The sequence below is a fragment of the Erpetoichthys calabaricus genome, chromosome 2, assembly GCF_900747795.2.
Source record: "Erpetoichthys calabaricus chromosome 2, fErpCal1.3, whole genome shotgun sequence".
In the NCBI taxonomy this organism is placed as follows: Eukaryota; Metazoa; Chordata; class Cladistia; order Polypteriformes; family Polypteridae; genus Erpetoichthys; species Erpetoichthys calabaricus.
Window position 1 is genome coordinate 236,548,855 of NC_041395.2, and position 21,025 is coordinate 236,569,879.

At 37.2% G+C, this 21,025-nt stretch overlaps 1 protein-coding gene across 1 annotated transcript in view; it reads left to right on the forward strand.

Annotated features, from left to right (window-relative positions):
• edrf1 (erythroid differentiation regulatory factor 1) overlaps positions 1–21,025 on the forward strand; it is a 57,279-nt gene that overhangs the window by 14,248 nt on the left and 22,006 nt on the right. Inside the window, exons 8-18 of the mRNA XM_028795280.2 lie at positions 6,505–6,606; positions 6,836–6,957; positions 7,567–7,678; positions 11,158–11,305; positions 11,388–11,499; positions 11,926–12,037; positions 16,067–16,324; positions 16,638–16,709; positions 16,808–16,958; positions 18,243–18,431; positions 18,697–18,897. Of these exons, the coding sequence (XP_028651113.1) occupies positions 6,505–6,606; positions 6,836–6,957; positions 7,567–7,678; positions 11,158–11,305; positions 11,388–11,499; positions 11,926–12,037; positions 16,067–16,324; positions 16,638–16,709; positions 16,808–16,958; positions 18,243–18,431; positions 18,697–18,897 (1,579 nt within the window). The remainder of the gene's footprint in view (positions 1–6,504; positions 6,607–6,835; positions 6,958–7,566; positions 7,679–11,157; positions 11,306–11,387; positions 11,500–11,925; positions 12,038–16,066; positions 16,325–16,637; positions 16,710–16,807; positions 16,959–18,242; positions 18,432–18,696; positions 18,898–21,025) is intronic.

Consider the following 21,025-nt stretch of genomic DNA (forward strand, 5'->3'; position numbering starts at 1 on the left):
TTGCTAAAATGTTCAGTTGTACTGTAAGTGCTGATTTTGTGTTTTTATTTTCTTTCTTTTGCTTATGGTGCACCAGTGAAATATGAAGTGCTTATGGCACATGCACAATTGTTTAAAAGATACATGAAAAACATGCAGCTTCCAAACATAACTGAAAAACTTAGTCCATTACAAAACAAGCATTAATGAATACAATGTAACATCCATATTACTAACCGAGAATGCTAAACCGATGGACGCAGGGACATCCGGCCATGGGCCGTAGCCGCAAAAAAGACGTACTGCGCAGGCGCCCCAAGAAATGAGGGGCCGCGAGAGGCGGACAAGACCACAGAAAAAAGGAGTCAAACAAATGAGGCGCCAAGAGCACAGAAAAAAGGAAAAGGCACAGAAAAAAGTAGTCAAAAGCAGGCGCTGCACGAAACTAGCACACAAAAAAAAAAGAAGATGCTCGCGCACAACAGCAAAGGCACCCCCCCCCCCCCCCTACAGGCACCGGACGGGACACACACCAAGAGGGGGATTTAACAAGCCCCTGGAACACAAAAAAAAAGAACACAAAAGCACCCCACACACCCTACAAGCAACGGACGGGACACACACAAAGAGGGGGATTCAACAAGCCCCTGGAACACAAAAAGAAAGAAGACGCTCGCGCAACAAAAATCATCACCCCCACCCCCCGACAACAAACATACGTCATCTCAACACCTTCACACTAGGCAGCATAGGTGGATCTCCTTACAATAAAGCACTATTAACCGTTCAACTGCAGAAAAGGCTCCATATTAACAGTGAGTGCGATCCTCCTTATTACTTATCCATATTTCGCACGCTGAGGAACAAACAAGACATGAATACACGGTCACGGGTACAAAACGATTTGGATCGGATAACGGGACCCAAACACACGAACACGAATGAAACAAGAAAATACACGGCGGCGCATACAACGCGCAAAGGAAACTCAGGGAGAAAAAATGTCTCGGATCAAAAAACGCAAAGCTCAAGTGACCCCCGTTACAGAGACGTGCCCAAATGGCCAGACACAATGAACGTAGACGCATACAGCGCGCGTCTCAAAGTGCTACATCGAAACAAGCACGATTTCAAAAGAAAGAGCTCGCGACTCAGACATACAAAAAAGGGGAGCGAAGAGACAGAATAAATGAACGCGGACGAGTACAACGCGCATATGACCTGCCACAAAAACAAGCAAGCAAGACTCCAAAAGCAGAGAACTCAACTGACCGACATACAAAAAAACGGACAAGGCTCGATACAAACAATGCACGCCGTAGAGTGAAACGGACTTTTCGCAAAGCGGAGGCGAATCAATTAAAAGTAAAAAATAGCGCGTCACAAATAATGGACATGCAACAAACGCGGCACTCAAACGCCACAAGCAAAACATGCCCGTCGCGGACATCAACACCAGACACCTGCTAAACGATTACGCCAGTTGGCTGACAACGCCTTCAATAATGAGTCCACTATTGAGGAAAATTCATTGGGATTAATGAATGTCATTTGCAATCATTGTCATTCACTTAACTTCCCAGAAGAAACAACTGGCAATACAAATAATGAATTACACGTTGTTGTCAAAAGGGGCAGATTACACTGCCTCCTTTACATTCATATCCTTAATATCTACAGAAGCTTCTAACTAACGATGTGCCTGAAAGTAAAAAACTTTAGGAACTGCATTAGATCCTACAATAGTTCATTTGCTTTTACATCTACCGGAGTACATATCAGGCCACCAAAAGGCAATGGCCCATACTGCTTTCGCATATGTGATTAACACAACGCACTATATTATGTCCAAAAAATATTAATGTTAATCACATTAATAACCAGGTCATTTCATTACTTTCCTGGAGAGACACGGCTCTTTCTAAGCTCTGACAAAGTGACTCTTATGACGACAATGAACATCTGAATTTCCCCTTAGAATATTTGAACACTATTAAACCGGACGGATGACCACACACAACCTTACCCTTAAAAACGGAACAATAATCATGCTATTAAGAAACCTTAACACTAAACAGGGTTTATGCAATGGCACACGTTTTAGTCGTCAACACCATGACACACAATGTTATTCAAGCAACAGTTCTTACAGAATCACATGCTAACAATACTGTTCTCATTCCTAGAATTGACCTTACGAGTTCTGACCTAGAATTACCTTTTACATTGAAACGCCGACAGTTCCCCATTAAACCGCATTTGCCATGACCATCAACAAATCACAAGGACAAACCATGGACAAGGTTGGCATCTACCTCTCTGAACCCGTTTTTTGGACATGGACAACTTTATGTTGCCTTCTCACGTGTTCGACGTTCATCTGACGTTAAAGTTAAAGTTATAAATGATCCATGCCAAGGACGACTCATTCAAAGACAAGACACCATCTTTACTACTAATGTTGTATACAAAGAAATATTCCAATAAAACATTACTCTATGCCAAACACTCTATTTTTTATTTATATAGGCATCATCCAAACCTACACACTATTCTATTCTATTTCTAATTCGTACATCTCACTCTTTGTCATGCCCCAACGCCAGGGGTTGGCGAGCGAAGCGAGCAGGGGGCGGAGCCCCCTAGTATTCAAAGAAAAAGAATAAGACACACTGGTATTGCCTGTTATTAACTGTAATGTACAAACCTAGGCAAAATCATTTCTGGTTGCTCAAATGTGTTCAACACAATGTGGTTGGTTTCAGCAATAACAGACTTGTTCCCTTTATTCGTGCAAGGATGAGAGAAAAAGAATATGAAGAAAAGTAAGGTGGTCTGTATTTTAGAGAGGTCCCTCCTGTGGCTTGCTTGGGCCCAAAGTGACGCCTCCTTCTGGGATGCACATATGTTATATTGGTGGGACCAGGAGTGGTGGAGCTACTTGGCATCACTAGGTTCTTGCGCTGTAAGGGGAAAAAAGAAGACAGTGTTAGCGGCAGCACCCCCTCATTACATACCTCAACAGAGCTGGTGAGAGAGTCTTCTGATGCACATGCGTGACAAACAGCCATTAGTTCAGTTCAGCTCAATTTAGTTTATTTTTGTGAAGCGATCTTTACTGAGTGCAGCCACAAAGGATTAATCAGTTTTTAATTTTCCCAAATGTGGTTCTTTGTGCTCCTAGGGGCAAGTAGGCGCACAATTTCTTTTTTACATAAATTTGGTCTCTTTGCGATTTACAGATTAAATTACTTAATGGACATAATGTTTGGAGCAGCACGGTAGCACAGTGTAGCACTGCCGCCTTGCAGTAAGGAGACCAGGGTTCATGTCCTGGGTCCTTCCTGAGTGTTGTTTACATGTTCTCCCTATGTCTGTTTGGGTTTCCTCCGGGTGCACTGGTTTCCTCCCACAGACCAAAGACGTGCAAGTTAAGTGGAATGGCAATACTAAATTGGCCCTAGTGTGCGTTTGGTTTGTGTCCGTGTGTGTGTTCGCCCCTCGATGGATTGGTGCCCTGTCCAGGGTTTGTTTCTGCCTTGCACCATATGGTAGCTGGGATAGGCTCCAGCAGACACCTGTGACTCTGTTCAGGACTAAGAGGGATAGAAAATGACTGACTTAATATTTTAATGTAATAATCTGTAAACTTTCTTTTTCATTTTAATTAATTTAGCAGATGTCTTTATTTAAAGCAAATTGCAAAAAAATCTCTAAAATGAGTTTGAGTGCTTATCAGGACACTACTAAATTAACAAAGAGTACAGAATAAAACTTTAAAGTAAAGCATAACAAACATACAGTAGAGTTGCTTCCATGACTAGATGAAAAGTAGCAGTCCAAAAAAGAAAAAAAAAAAAAAGAAACTGAACAAAAAACAGTGTGTCGGACCCACAGCTGAGAACAGGATATAAAGGAATAACACACGGGAGTAAACTAAACAAAGACTCTAATTTTTTCCCTTTATAATTTTAGAAAAAAAAATGAACACAGGTGACCTGAATATTCTGTTTCATTCTTCTCTGTTGTTTCAGACAGTGCGTTTAAATCAACATTCAACTAGGATGCAGACTGCACGTAGACAGTGGTACTTAAAGTGTTCATAGCTGACATTGAAAAGGCTCCTTTTAAAGTGGTGATTTTAAAGCTCTTAAATAAACAAAAGTTAAGACAGATGTATGGTGGTTATTTTCCATTGTATTTAATGAGAAGGGATTTTTTTTTCTTGTCATGATAAATGCTTAATAGTTCTAACATTAATATTGAGCAACAAGTCAGGGTTGTCAGGGTCAAGAACTTGGGCCTTTTTAAAGAAACTGTTACACATAAAAAAATTCCTTTGTCAGGATTGTTAATTTTGTGCTAATTTTCATTAAAATGTGAGAGATTTTTGTAACAACCGTAAAATAATGCTATTAGCATTTCCTTGGTGCTTCCTCTTTTGTTTCTACCCTCTGACAGCAAAATGCCACAGAGCTCCTTTTCTCCTTTAAAGTTTTAAAACCTGTCATTTTCACTTATTGTCACATTTCATTCAACCCTTTCATTCACAAGTAGAACTAACCAGTTATGTATAAAACTGGGCATTGCATCACAGTTGATAAAGCAGTCTGTTTTATAAAGAAAAGCTCAAAAAGGTGGCCCATATGCAGAAATAAGGATAACTATAGTATAGAAAGTACGTTCAATATAAACTCTACTATTGAAGTGGGGAAATATTACAAAAAAAAATTGGAATGAACAGCAAAAATAAAACAATGCCTCACTTCTGTGCTGGGAGATTGTTCAAGGGCCTGCTATAAATATTGCAGCTGAAGTGGAGCAGAGCTATGCCAGTCTTTATTGGAGGCTGGTGGGCTTGAAACATGCTCACTTGAAATGGGCTAACCAGTATTTGGACCAGATTTTGTAGGATTTTGATTGCATATCCCATTGCATGGGATTTTGACTGTCATTGGCCTGTTAAATAGGAATCAGAATATTTCCTTTGATTATTCTTTGCATAATTGTAAATAATCTCCAGCTTTTTAGTGCTTATAAATACACAGGCCTTGAAGTTTAATGTTAATCATTTTTTCCAAGAAATAATTGACTTTGTCTGTTTTAAATTTTGTAATGCCTTGAGCCCTGGAATAATCAAGGAAACCCTTTAGTCTATGTCAGATTTTGGCCTGACTTTTTTCTTGTGATTGTAGTCCACATTGGTTGATTTTCATCTGGGATTTTTGTAACTGCAATAGAAAATATTTATGCATTTACAGATAATCGGTTTACAGCAAGATGTGTTTTTTTACACAAAAACTATATAAGTAACAGATGGCTATGTGATGGGCATTCGTCACATTTTCTACTCTCTGATCTATTTTTATAGTACATTTTTCATAACCCAATAGTTTTTCTCTTACTTTTTTAGATTAAAAGAATGGCTGTTATCTTGAGTGCCCCCAATGGACATGTTCCTTGGATGAGTACAGCCGTTAATTTAATTATGAATTATTGTGGGTTAAGTAGTGCTTTAAAAATTGATTTTGTACAAAACATTACTGTAAAAAGTCGTAATATTGAATGGGAATGTTTAGGGATGCTCCGATCAAGTTTTTTAAGGCAGATACTGATCCACTATTTTCATGTTACTTGATAGGCCGATTCTGATACCGATTTTCTTTATCCCTTAAAAAAATTTTTTATCCCTAGAATAACTAGACTCACAAAAGCCTTATGTCCTGTATTGAAGTGTATTTCTATAATTAAACTATAGACCACAGGTGTTAAGTGTTCATTTTTTATTAAAATTAAATTTGTATATGTTCTGATCATTTTAAATCATTAATTGCACTACAGATTTTTGCTTTTAAAATTTACTTTATTTAGACATTTTTTTTTCCTTCCATGTATCAGCTGGACATTCATAATTCTTGAAGTATAATTAAAAATATGGATTACCATTTTAATTATGTAGTACTTGTTGTTGAATGACACATAGCAACAAACAGTAAAAATAGCACAAAACTTAAAAAAAAAAAAGAAAAGAAAAGCCAATTTTTACTAAGCAGCAATTTCAATGTTTATCTTTTCTTTTTCCAATTCAAAGCATAATCTTTTTCATTTTAAACAAGCACATCATACAAATTTGATGTTTGTGTCTTCTCCAATTTTACTTTTTTTCAGTTTATTACTTCACTTTCTTTTGGCTAATATACCAATCACCACTTGTTCACTGATAAATCAAGCTTCCACTCGCTGCTGTTTGTTTACACAGCAGGAAACTTGTTGCAAAGAAGAAGAAAAAAGCATGCGTCCTGCAACTAAATTACCATAAAGCTTAGTATTACCGTGTTACCCATTATGAATCTTGCCTGAAGAAGGGGCCAGAGTTGCCTTGAAAGCTTGCATATTGTAATCTTTTTTTAGTTAGCCAATAAAAGGTGTCATTTTACTTCACATAAAGCTTAGAAAAGCAGGGGCTGAAAATATCGGTTTTGGTGATCATCCTTTTTAACCAGTCATCATGTTTGCATTTTTTAGGAAAACCTACCCAATAAGGGTAAATTTGCACTTGGACCTCTTGCCTCATCTCCCAAAGGACAAAATCTTACTACCCTTTTCAACGAAGGTGAAAACAGTCAGGTGAGTAACTAGATGTAAGGCTATGCAAATACATAATAATTGTGTGTAATTCAAGAGCAAGTATAATTGGTATTTTGTATGCTTAAGTAAAGCTATTTTTTTATTTGTTATCCTTTCTTTAATTTTACAATAATGAATAGAAGAAGTCCATTTTGTGTTCTAAAATTAAACCTGTTTCATTTAAAAATAATGCCGTATTAGTATTCAGTACTTTTTTATTTTTCTTTAGGGTTTGAAAAATGATTTTGTTCGGAACATTTTGTGGACATTTGAGGACATTCATATGTTAGTGGGATCAAATATGCCAATATTTGGTGGAGGCAGGTATCCTGCTGTAAGCTTGCGTCTCAGGTAAGAATTGCTTATTTAACACATAAAAAAAGCTAATATATCCTTGAATATTTTTCCTGCATATTGAAAATGTGCTATTAGGAGACCTGGGTTCGCTTCCCGGGTCCTCCCCTGCGTGGAGTTTGCATGTTCTCCCCGTGTCTGTGTGGGTTTCCTCCCACAGTCCAAAGGCATGCAGGTTAGGTGCATTGGCGATCCTAAATTGTCCCTAGTTTGTGCTTGGTGTGGGATTGTGTGTGCCCTGCAGTGGGCTGGCGCCCTGCCCAGGGTTTGTTTCCCGCCTTGTGGTCTGTGTTGGCTGGGATTGGCTCCAGCAGACCCCTGTGACCCTGTGTTAGGATATAGCGGGTTGGATAATGGATGGATGTCTTTAACGTTTTTTCTTCCATTTATACTACTAACAAATATTTTAAATAGAGGATGTAGAAAATTAACTTTATTTATTGTTTAATAAAAAAGAAAAACTTTTAAACCTTAAAGAATTTTTTGTGTACTATAATTATTAGTCATCATTATGTTGTTCACCTCTATTAAAACCATTCATGGGAAAATAATATGAAATGTGCTTGGATAATGATTTTATAAATATATATTCTTTTCCATCACCAGGGATAGTAATAAGCCAATCAATGTGTTAACAGGAATAGATTACTGGCTTGATAATCTGATGTGCAATGTTCCTGAGCTTGTTATGTGTTTTCACGTCAATGGAATTGTTCAAGTAAGTGCTTAAAGTGTATATTATAATAAGAGCATGGTAAACCCCAAGTTCCTTTCAGATGTAGTTTTTATTCTCTCAGTTGTGTTCAGAATAAACATTGAAAGAAACATTGTCAGTGATGCATTTTGAATGTTGCTGTTAACTCAGTTTGAAATGTCAGTCTGTTATATTATGATACTCTGCTGTTTGTGCTTTGTCATGCATTTTAGAATAATGCTTCTGTTGTGCTATAACATGTGCTTAAATACATACAAGTGGGACCTTTCTTTGCTTATGACACCGGCAGGCCTTGCAAGTGAGAGTTTCTTTTTTGTTGCATGTGTAGCACACATGAACTGAACAGAGCTGAGCTGGCACGTTTGCTTCCAGACCTCTTTATCATAGCTACCTGTAGTTCAGTATGAAAAGCATTTCAAGCCTCTATACTGGCGACAGTACTGTGCAGTAAAGTTGATGGTCTGCATAAACAGCCACACTACTACATGTGGAATGTGTAAAGGAGTGAAGAAAGATGCTTTATGTCGGGTTACCATGAAGTAATTTGTGTTTGCTGCACCTGTGAAGATACTGGAGAACGACTAGGTTTTATTTTACCCAAGTCTATCTCTTTTATTGTCACCCTATCACTTAGTCTTCAAACTATGAATTGACGTGGCAGTTACAGTGATCCCTCGCTATATCGCGCTTCGCCTTTCGCGGCTTCACTCCATCGGGGATTTTATATGTAAGCATATTTAAATATATATCGCGGATTTTTTGCTGGTCCGCGGATTTCTGCGGACAATGGGCTTTTAATTTCTGGTACATGCTTCCTCAGTTGGTTTGCCCAGTTGATTTCATACAAGGGACGATATTGGCAGATGGCTGAGAAGTTAGATTGCTTACTTTTTCTTTCTCTTGCGCTGACTATCTGTGATCCTGACGTATGGGGATTGACGATACAGACGCTCGTCTAAAAATGCTGAAAGATTATCTTCACGTTGCTATCTTTTGTGCAGCTGCTTCTGAAACGACATGCTGCACGGTGCTTTGCATACTTAAAGCTCGAAGGGCACGTATTGATTTTTGACTGAAAAACAAACTCTGTCTCTCTCTCTCTCTCCTCTCTCTCTTCTCTCCCTCTCTCCCTGCTCCTGACGGAGGGGGTGTGAGCTGCCCGCCTTCAACAGCTTTGTGCCGCGGTGCTTCGCATACTTAAAAGCCAAACAGCCCTATTGATTTGTTTGCTAGAGATTGTTTTCTCTATCTATGTGACATTCTGTGCTCCTGACACGCACTCCTTTGAAGAGGAAGATATGTTTGCATTCTTTTAATTGTGAGACAGAACTGTCATCTCTGTCTTGTCATGGAGCACAGTTTAAACTTTTGAAAAAGAGACAAATGTTTGTTTGTAGTGTTTGAATAACGTTCCTGTCTCTCTACAACCTCCTGTGTTTTCTGCGCAAATCTGTGACCCAAGCTGACAATATAAAAATAACCATATAAACATATGGTTTCTACTTCGCGGATTTTCTTATTTCGCGGGTGGCTCTGGAACGCAACCCCCGCGATGGAGGAGGGATTACTGTATTGTGTTGTTGAGAGCAGTAACTCTAAACTGATACAGGTGCATCTCAATAAATTAGAATATCATTGAAAAGTTGATTTATTTCGGTAATTCAATTCAAAAAGTGAAACTCGTATATTATATAGATTCATTACACACAGTTATATATTAGTTTATATATTTCAAGCAGTTCCTTTCATTTTGCTGATTATGGCTTATAGCTAATGAAAACCCAAAATTCAATGTCTCAGAAAATTAGAATATTACATAATACCAATAAAAAATGATTTTCAATACAGAAATGTTGGCCTACTCAAAAGTATGTCCATGTATACACTCAATACTTGGTCGGTGCTCCTTTTTGCATGAGTTGCACCTGTATATGGGATTGCTCTGGTCGATATAGGACCTGTACTTTGTTTACCTTTCTGTACATAACTGGCCCATATAAATGTTCTGTTCAAGGCAGATACATTCCACAGATATAACATAAAGCCTTACTCCTGTAAACAATTTCTCATTGAGTAACTAAACTCAGAAATTGGAGGTTTAGAAGAGTGGATCAGAAGTATATGAAGTGGAATAAACATAAAGGTACACAAATTGGTGTTTTTTTATGAAATATTTTACTATAGCAATGTACATACATAATAAATCACAACATGTGTAATCATGTTTCTGAACATGTTTATATGTTAGCATTCATTAGTGAGTGAAACATTCAGTGTTAAAAGCACTTTTTTCTTTCCATGCCATTTTCTTTCACATACTTGACAAGATCATCAGATATTTTCCTTTTTTGTGTTTTCATTGTATACATACTAATTTCATTAGATTCATTATGTGGACATATAGTTTTGAATTATTTATATATTTATTGATTTATGTATAGCTACATATACCTGTATATCGTATGACTTTTATTGCTACACAGTGCATCCCACCTGACCTAGATACAAGAATCAAGGCAATGAGAGATGACTTTTTTGTCTACAAATTAGGGTCATGGTTTATTATTTAGTGAGAGATGAATAGTGTGATACTGTAGCCAGGCCAAAAATCTGTGATTTGGCTAACATAGATGTGTCTTTGAATTTGTTTTACAGAGTCTGGTGAAATTAATAGATTCTTAACAAAAGACAAACTGATGTGAGATTATTTATTTATTGGTTGATTTTTGTAAACTTTGCATATCATTAGTGTTTTGTTATCAAACATAATAAAAAACCTGTAAACATCACTGTTCTTAAATCTGGTGCTAGCTGATTCAATATTGTAGTTCATCTTGTGAACTACCCTTCAAAGCGTGTATTGATTTTCTGTTATTTCTGGGGATTGGACACAAAAATGAATAAAACAGTACTATAGATTTCAAAGAAAGTAGAGCCTTTTAAGGTGTCCCTATGGTATGATTCTTTTTGCAAATGACAATACTTAGTATCATCTGCAAAGTAATATCTTTGTGGATGAAATGCAGCACTATTCTACGTTTTAATGAAAGTGAATGTTACACAAGTGGTAAACAGTTGTTAACCAGAATGTACTTTACCTTGGCAGGATTTAATGTTCCAGAACAAATAACGGATTGTTCATTTTCACATCGCAATTGGCATGCCAAATCTAATATTTACATATTAAATAAATGTTATATTGGTATTTGATAGAGGTAAGAAACGGGTGGATATAGTGGCAAATTGTGTTACACACTGTTTCTGTACAGCATTAGTCAGGCTCTTCATTCATTTTCAAACATGTTTATTCAGATCAATCTAGCAGGAACCCACACTCATTACACATGGTCTAGGTGAGCAGTAGTCTCTCTTATCAGCAAATATCATTGTAATGCTTTTTTCTTCTGTAAATTCCTAAAAGTATTTATTGTAACAAACATTATTATAACTTTTCGCTGTAAATTATTTCTTTTTTGTTTTAGAAATATGAAATGATAAAAACAGAAGACATACCCAATCTTGAAAACTCCACTTTTTCTACCAGAGTAGTCAAAGATATTGCTCAGAATATTTTGTCTTTTCTTAAATCGAATTGTACTAAAGAAGGACACACTTACTGGCTTTTTAAAGGTAATAAACAATCATGTTTTGCTGTTCAGAATCTGTTGAATTTGTAAGTGTATTTATTTTTTTTTCTCTTCCCCACCCCCAGCCAGTGGGAGTGATATAGTAAAGTTATATGATCTTACAACACTTTGTGAAGAGGCACCAGAGGAGAAATACCAGAACCCCTTCACTATGCCCGTTGCAGTCCTTCTGTACAAGTAGGTGCACTCTCAATAACCAGACTTGAACTAGTATACTGGCTGTATTTATTCAAATACTTCACTCTCCTGTACTCCAGATTTCACCAGTTAATATTTTTATGACTTTTGTGCAAATTTTAGCATTTAACTCCATAATCCAACGTAGGACAAAGTAATGCCTTACATATTTAGCATAACAACAATTGACTAACTGTAGGGACGGTTTAATAGTTTATATTCTTATCTATGACATTTAATTAGATACTTAGTTTGACAGATTTTAAATTGTTTTAAGAAAGTAGTAATTTTTACTAAATGTAAGCTTTTATGCATTTTAATGTTTTTAAATTTTTAAATATTGGCATTTGAAGTAGTAGTACATATAATAATTTTGTCATTTATGGAGATAAGTTACCATTCAGATATTTGTGTTTTTGGCTTTAGAGTTGCAAGCAATATGTTAATGAAGAAAAATCAAAACAGAAAGCACTATGGCACTATTAGGACACTGCTTCTGAACTGTATTAAATTATTAAATGAAGATCGACACCCTCAGGTAATGAGTAATATCAGTAATGTCTCCCCTATCCTTCACTCTTCATTTATGTATGTCGGGAATTTACTGTACAAAGCTAAAATATGTGTACTGTGTGTTCGCTGTGTACTTTGAAGCAAAATAATTAGTTTCTAATATCATCTTTATTGGAACCAGTTATAGTGTGGCTATGGATAAAAGTATAAGTTCCTGTTTTGAGGGAGGAGTTCCAGTGGGGAAGGGTCCTAAAGTTGCATGTTTTACTTGTTTATTAAGAATAAAGGAGTCTATGAGATGAAAACATGGCTTCATTAGCTTTACTTGATAAAATGCTTATAAAGTTAAGGTTAAATGTCAGGTAATGATTTAAATAATACAAAGGAACATGATTTCATTAGCATGCATGATGCATCTGTAAAATTTCACAGATGTACATTTATACCACCTCTGACTCTGATTTATGTTTGTATTCCTTGAAAAGTTGTTGTATTTTAATTTGGTAAGTATGCAGTGGATGAACATTGTTGAAATATCTGCTTCTGTGGATGTAACCGATCTCAAGGCTTCCTAAGTTAGTACAATGTTGTTATCTTTCAATCAATTGTATTTAACTGAAGAATAAAAGGGTAATTTTTAGGAAAATGATTAAACACAATATTTCCAATGCTTTGGTTGTGTTACTGCACACACTGTTCCTAATTAGAGTTGTAACTGCTAAAATTTAACCAGTCATATCACATGCTGTGCTTGAAGGTGATTAGGCTTCACCTTTTGTAAGCTGAAGCAATTCCAGTTAACCCTAGATAAAATTTGATGTTTTTTATGAAATTCCTGAAGGCTTCTACATGGCAGTGTGCAGATATAGCCAAGCTCTATTGGTTCTTATTGTTGAAAACCATTATTAAGAAGTGAAAGACATTTGGCATCCTCAGAACTTTACTACTTTCAAGATGTTTGCCAAGATTTTAACAGGGCAATAAGAAAACTCACTAGGGTGGCTGTCAAGAGGTCAACAGCAACCTTAAAGGAGGTTGAATGTGAGGAGTAAATGACAATATCTGCCCACTCCCTGCATATCACAACAGTTTTTGCAGTTCATCCACAAGGGTGACCATTGGGGTAGAGTGTAATGACTGAAGCCATACCATACAAAATACAAATTGCAAACTCAAAACATATGCCTTATATTCTGGTGAGACCAAGGAAAAGTACTTGGGCCTGTTTTAATTCCAAAAGATATGTTTGGCTGATGAATTTTGCGTGGCAATAAAAGCTCTGCTAAAAGTAAAATTTTTTAACACATATCAACATATTTTGCTGTAGAGTCCTCTGCTCCCTTTCTGAAACCTGCATTTAAAGGTCAATTTCATCTATCTTTTATATATATTTCTCTTCTGGTTCGTCCTGCTTCCTCTTCAAAAGCGGTCCCACCCACACCCAGCCGACACGGCATTTCTCGATTCCTATTCGTCCTTTTCCAAACCCTTCCCCACGATGCCTGCGGCTCCTCTTCAAAACCAGTCCCGCCCACACGCAGCCAACACGGCATTTCTCGATTCCTATTCCTGCTGTTCCAAACCCTTCTCCACGCTGCTTGAGGCCTTCCATACACCCCCACGCTGCTTTTCTCGATTCCTATTCCTCCTTCGGACTACCGCGTTCCCCACCATAGACATAGAATTACTAGATACTGCATGACCAGCAGCATCATACATGAACGTCGCCGCCATATTGCGAGTGGCACTGCTGTGGAGTGAAGTAATGAATAAAGATGCCTCACGCATGTGCTGCTTGGGATTGTACAAACCGCTGTACGCTCCAAAGCAGATCCCGGGGGATTACATTTCATAGGTAAGGCTGAACAATTGTTTTGGTTATATTTGGCCATTAGAAAATCCCGTTTTATAATCTTAGCACTCAAGGTCAACTTACAATAAAATTAAACAACATTAGTAAAATTTAAAACAAGAGAATGATAAATCAAAAATCAATAATTAGCAAACAAACAAAGATAACTGGCAGTAACAGTGCAAAATTCACAATTGGTATGCCAGTTTGAAAAGATAAGTTTTGAGGGCAGTTTTAAAATGTGTTATTTAATCAAGCTGACGTATATGAGAGGGAAGAGAATTCCCGGGTTGAGGAGCACTATGAGAGACGCTCGAGCTCCCATAGCACTGAGTCTGACATGTGGTACAGAAAGTAGAGCTGCAGATGAGGATCTGAGTGAGCGAGAGGGAGTGTGAGTCTGGAGGAGATCAGTGAGGTTGTGGAGAGCGTTAAATGTTCAGAGCAGTATAGTAATGTATTCTGTAGTTAACAGGGAGCCAGTGAAGTTGACAGAGAATAGGTGTAATATTTTCAGTGGATTTAGAACAGCAGGTTATTATCCTGGCAGCAGAATTTTGAAGAAGTTCTAAGCGATGGATAAGTTTTTGTGTGATACCAGATAGAATAGCATTACAGTAATCTATACGTGAGGTGACTCGGGCATTAACTGATACTTCAGTACTGTGTTGTGTAAGAACAGGACGTCTAGAGATGTTTCAGAGATGGAAGAAGGCAGTCCAAGAAATTTTACGTCTATGTTCCCCGCTCCTCTCTCATGACCCCATTGATGTCATGTCACCACCCTATATCTAGCCTGACTGCGTGACCTTTTGCTTCAGCCATGTGTGCGCCTGGGAGTCTTTTCCGTAGCCTGCTACAGGAAGGTACTCTGTCGACCATTGGCATTGGTTTCGCTCCTTGCTATTCATTTCGCTCCTTCCTATTTTCGTTATACTGCGACGGTTGTTTCCTAAGCCTTTGTTATAAAATGAACGACACTATCCCTAATTTCTGCCAGATACTGCCTGTTATCTTCCGCAGTTCTCGAGCCCTCACTGTTGCCTCTTCCATCAACAAACACATGCTGTGGAACGAAATGAAAGTCCTAAAACTCACAAAAAATATGAGAACTCTCGAAAGTGAAACTCAATTTGTTCAGTGGCTTCTTCAAGTTTGGGAAGATAAAACTAGAGACGTGGCATAACTACCTTCTCAATGTTTACCACAACAACAAGACCCAGTTGCTCAACTTTACGGTGATATTAATTTCTCGACTGTGACTCCCCAAGAACTTGCTGCAAGAGCAATACTGAGCGTCACAAACGACAATTCTCTACATATTAACAACAAAGTTCTTGATCTTATACAGGGTGAAAAAGTGACCTTCAAGAGTGTAGATACAGTAGTCAGTGACGATCCTAATGATCAACTAACGTACTCACAGGAGTTTTTACACACCCTCACACCAACTGGCATGCCTCCCCATATCCTTCATCTGAAGGTGGGAGCTGTACTTGTGCTCCTCCAAAATATTATGCCATCAAAAGGTCTTTGCAACGAAGCAAGACTCATCATTACCTGAATACATACAAATATCTCCGTCTTTCAAGAAGTATTTATTTCTTCTTGATTTCTGAATTCCTTTCTCACTGTTTTCCGTTCCTATTCTTACACCGCCGTATGCTGCGGCGGGCGTCGGCTAGTAATAAATTTTAAGCATACAGCCAACTCAGCCAAAAAATGGCAGTGCTCAGGAATAGCCCAGACCTCACTGTTCTAGAAAATAGGTGGACTTGCCTAATGTAGGCTGTGTAATAGAGATCCCTCTGACTGTTTGGACAGAATTGTTCAATTTTTGTCCCAAGGTGTTTTGCTGCCAAACAGATTTAGTAGTATACTTAAATTAAAAGCTGCTTCCACAAAGTAGTAATTAAGCATGTGCACACTTTCCCAACCAATAAAGAATTCATTTGTTTTTCACTTAAACATGATTGGTTACAAGATCTTATTAAAGGTAAAAAAATATGTGACATGGTTTTCTTAATTTCAGCCTTTACATCAACAAAATATTCAGTAAGGCTGTATAGAATTTTGACATCAACTAAATATACAACAATTTAACATTTGCACCTGATTGACTGTATTCAAACCTCTTATAAAAAAACCAAATTGAACTTCTAGGCAAAAAAGTTTTTAAAAAGTTATGCTTATCTCCCACAGATTATTGCCTCTGCAAACTACATGTTATCTGAGCTCTTTGAGCTAAATGAGCCACGCAGGGATGATGGCTCCCTACCAAATGGTAATTCTGAAGATAGCTATAGTGAAGAGGAGGATGATATACCGGAGGATAGTGATGAAAATGGTTCTTGCAGTACAGGATCAGATGCCCCAGAAGATGGTACTGCAGTAGCTATAATTAAGTCAGTGCGGGAACTTTCCCTTCCTGAGAAATACAAGTCCACACATCAGATATGGGTATGACATTTTTGTGCCAGCATTTAATAAAATAAAAGTTATTGTTAAATTGTAAAAATGTAGGGTTTTTCAAGTTCTAAAAAGTAGGACTCGAGTAAAAATACTTCTTACAAATCAATAATTATTCTGAGTTAAACATTTGTGAATAAATTAAAAAGGTTATGGGCAGTATTTTCAAATGTTACTTTAATTTGTTCTGGGAACATGTTCTCTTTTTTTTTTTCACCTCTTGAAGTGTGCAACAAGTTGTTATATTTCGTGCTTATCATTTAGCCATTGATTTAAATTTACTTAATTCTTTTGCTTACAATAGCCAAGTTGTACATTTCCAATTTGCCATGATACTGAGGAAAGATGCCGTCATGTTTTAAGTTACGTCTTAAAGGTAAGTTTATTTGAAGATTTACATTTTCTTCAGTTCTGTCCCTTATGAGAGTATCCTGAACGAATGATACAGAATTTAATACCTACTTAATTTGGTAGGGACTGAAAGCAGTTGACAGTAGTATTGAAAAAGAAAGTGAGCTACCTGCTGCTGATCCCAGCACTCCAATTCCACTGAAGTATGAAGGTCTGACACCCATTGGAAGCAGCTGTGGCATGAAAAATGAAATAGCCTTGTTTCTTGATAAAGGTAATAGTCTTTATATGGTTTGTCAAGTCTTGCTTTATTTTTTGTAACCATGGTCACACATCTTCTATGCATGTTGACTCAGCTTGTAAGGAGAGTTGTTTGCTTCTGGTTAGTCAGGAGTGAGGCTGACAGAAAATGAGATGTCTGCCATTTTTTTTAAAAAAAGCACATAGAATTATGTTGGTGTAGTGGTTAGTGCTTCAGCTTCCCAGATCCGGAGTTATTTTTATAAGCAATGTTTACCTTTATTTACTTTATACCTCAAATTAGTGTTGATAAGTGAAACTGTGTTTATAAATTAAAAATTATGCATCTTCCTTAACTCTAAAATCCCTGAAGATCATGAAAAAAGTTGTAATCCCGGGCCACTTTAAATTCCTTCACACCTCTCCATCAGCATCTTTGTTTTTTACAGATTTGTCAGTCAGCAACAAGCAGCAAGCAGCCTGCTATCCCATCCCCCCACTGATGCAGTTGAAGTTCTCCTAGCTCAAGTCTCTATATCTGGGTGTGAGGTGCCTACAGTTGTATAGGATACATAATATATCGTTATTTGGAATACATACATTTCATGTGTGTTCCGTGTCTACAACGATCTGGGTAAATGTAGGATGGCAGGAAATGCGAGGCAAGAATGCTGAGCACATAACTAAAACAGTTTGAAAGAAGGTATGTTAGAAAGTTAGAAAGTAGCAAGACAAAGTAAGTTGGGTTACAATTTTGTTGTCTTTGTTTTCAATTGTTAGTTAGCTGTGTTTACATTTTTATAGGTACTATGGCTTAATTAAGGTCAATTGCAGGTCAGTTCAGGGGCTTATCTAAGGTTCTTTATTCTTGTTAGTTTAAGCAGCAATTATTACAACATGGTAAAGTTTGTGATTATCTTTGAAAAGACTCAAATGTATATGGCAATGAATCTTTGAATTAAGAACACAGATTTTATGGAGATGATGGAGTATTCAGAAAACACAGAATGAGAAAGAAAAAAACTCTGCAGCTGATATCCTTTTCAAGTTTGATGTTTGCGCTTCATTTGCCAGTACTGCCAGGATAGTTTCCAGCCCTATCCACTGAATTGACTTGAGGGGGTTTGACAATGTTATGTTACTTTTTAGTGCATTAACAATGTAACAGTTGTTGGAGTGAAAATCTGAAGTGGTGAATTATGAACTGTATCAAGGGTTTCTCAGTTCACATCTTCCAAGAAGTTAAGGTGACAAATGTTCAATTTACATATTCTGTAATGTTTTTGAGTTTGTTAATGTGTTTTGTTTAATTTCTCAGCAGGGCCTAGAGGAGGTGATATCAAGCATACTCGATCAGGGATGATTAAAGGTTCCTGGCAGCATCGAATGAAATTGCAGCTTTTTTTAAAGGCATCTAAAGCTTATTATGTATTGGCAGAATCAGCAACCAATTTGTTGAAATATGGCAGAGCGCTGAGATATGTAAAGTTAGCTTTGCAGTGTCATGGTAAGTTGCTAGACATTTTGCAGTTTTCTTGCTCTGTCTTGCACAGTATGAACTAAAATACAGTAGTTTCTTATGTTACATCTATTCTTTTGTGCACACTGTAAAATGAATAAAGGGTGCATGAAAAGATTTTTTTATGTATGCCTTCAGTGCACACTGTAAAATGAATAAAGGGTGCATGAAAAGATTTTTTTATGTATGTCTTCAGTATTTTAATTTTTTCTTGTTATATTTAAGCTGTTTTCATTGTATGTTTTTGTTACAGATTCCTATTGTTCTATAAGTAGCAACCTACATACTGAAGTTCTTCTGTTTCATAGTCAATGTCTTTCTCTATGTGGTGATATCCAATTAATGTTAGCACAGAATGCAAACAACAGAGAAGTATATTTGGAGGAGTACAACTATCAGACAAAAGATGATCAAGAAATACTGCATAGCCTTCACAGAGAATCCAGCTGCCAAGGTAAGTGTAATAATTTCACATATATGTGCATTTTTTCCATACTTGCTTAATAAATTAAAATAGTAGTGTAGTGAGGAAATACTCAATATTATCAATGTGGGGGGTGTTTTATTCAGAAACACAATATTGACCGTTGATCATCAAATCAAACATGTACTACTAAGCATTTAAATTCCAAACAGTGGTCTGCCAAGCCATAACTTTTGGTGTTCTTTTGTTTTTTCCAGCCAACTTTCTGAGGTTGTATTTAGAAGTATAATTTATAAATAATTTGAAGCCTTACATTAATTCAAGCTTTTTGAAGATATAGAACACATTTTAGATTCTACAGTGCATCCGGAAAGTATTCACAGCGCATCACTTTTTCCACAGTTTGTTATGTTACAGCCTTATTCCAAAATTGATTAAATTCATTTTTTTCCTCAGAATTCTATACACAACACCCCATAATGACAACATAAAAAAAGTTTACTTCAGGTTTTTGCAAATTTATTAAAAATAAAAAAACTGAGAAATCACATGTACATAAGTATTCACAGCCTTTGCTCAATACTTTGTCGATGCACCTTTGGCAGCAATTACGGCCTCAAGTCGTTTTGAATATGATGCCACAATCTTGGCACACCTATCCTTGGCCAGTTTCGCCCATTCCTCTTTGCAGCACGTGATGCCTGGCATTCACACCAAAGAGTTCAATCTTTGTCTCATCAGACCAGAGAATTTTCTTTCTCATGGTCTGAGAGTCCTTAAGGTGCCTTTTGGCAAACTCCAGGTGGGCTGCCATGTGCCTTTTACTAAGGAGTGGCTTCCATCTGGCCACTCTACCATACAGGCCTGATTGGTGGATTGCTGCAGAGATGGTTGTCCTTCTGGAAGCTTCTCCTCTCTCCACAGAGGACCTCTGGAGCTCTGACAGAGTGACCATCGGGTTCTTGGTCACCTCCCTGACTAAGGACTTTCTCCCCCCGATCACTCAGTTTAGATGGCCAGCCAGCTCTAGGAAGAGTCCTGGTGGTTTTGAACTTCTTCCACTTACAGATGATGGAGGCCACTGTGCTCATTGGGTCCTTCAAAGCAGCAGAAATTTTTCTGTAACCTTCCCCAGATTTGTGCCTCAAGACAATCCTGTCTCAGAGGTCTACAGACAATTCGTTTGACTTCATGCTTGGTTTGTGCTCTGACATGAACTGTCAACTGTGGGACCTTCTATAGACAGGTGTGTGCCTTTCCAAATCATGTCCAATCAACTGAATTTACCACAGGTGGACTCCAATTAAGCTGCAGAAACATCTCAAGGATGATCAGAGGAAACAGGATGCACCTGAGCTCAATTTCGAGCTTCATGGCAAAGGCTGTGAATACTTATGTACATGTGCTTTCTCAATTTTTTTATTTTTAATAAATTTGCAAAAATCTCAAGTAAACTTTTTTCACGTTGGCATTTTGGGGTGTTGTGTGTAGAATTCTGAGGAAAAAAATGAATTTAATCCATTTTGGAATAAGGCTGTAACATAACAAAATGTGGAAAAAGTGATGCGCTGTGAATACTTTCCGGATGCACTGTATTTCCACTTCCTCCTTGTATCGTATAGACTTTATCTAGCCTTTATGTGCTGCTTTGTAATCTTGTCCACTAGGCAAGATACAACATGCCTTCTTTCTCCCTCTGTCATTCATTTGTAGCTGCCAAGTACTGATATGTTACCCATTTTTTTAGAACCTTTATCCACCTGGAATGTTTGGATCTCTGCAGTGTGTATTCTTATACTGGGCCTCCTGTACCAGAAGGAAGTGATCCTGTGATTTGATTTATCCTTGATCCTTGATTTATGAAGCCAGCTAAGAGGTCCTATTAACCCAGAGCAAAAGAGTCAGTGGAAAATAGATGACAAAGATGCAATGAAATATTGCATTTCTGCTGATAGAACATTTTGCAATAAAGTGGTGATTTATATCAGTTGTTTGGTCAATAAGCAAATTAGTTGCTAATGGTAATAACGTTCAATTTGCATTATGTCCTGACCAGCTACCGACAGATAATTATAGTTTCCAAATAAGAAAAAAAAAATGCCATTCTGACAGGAAAAAATATTTTTTTCCAAACTGCTTTACCTAAAATTGTCAAGGG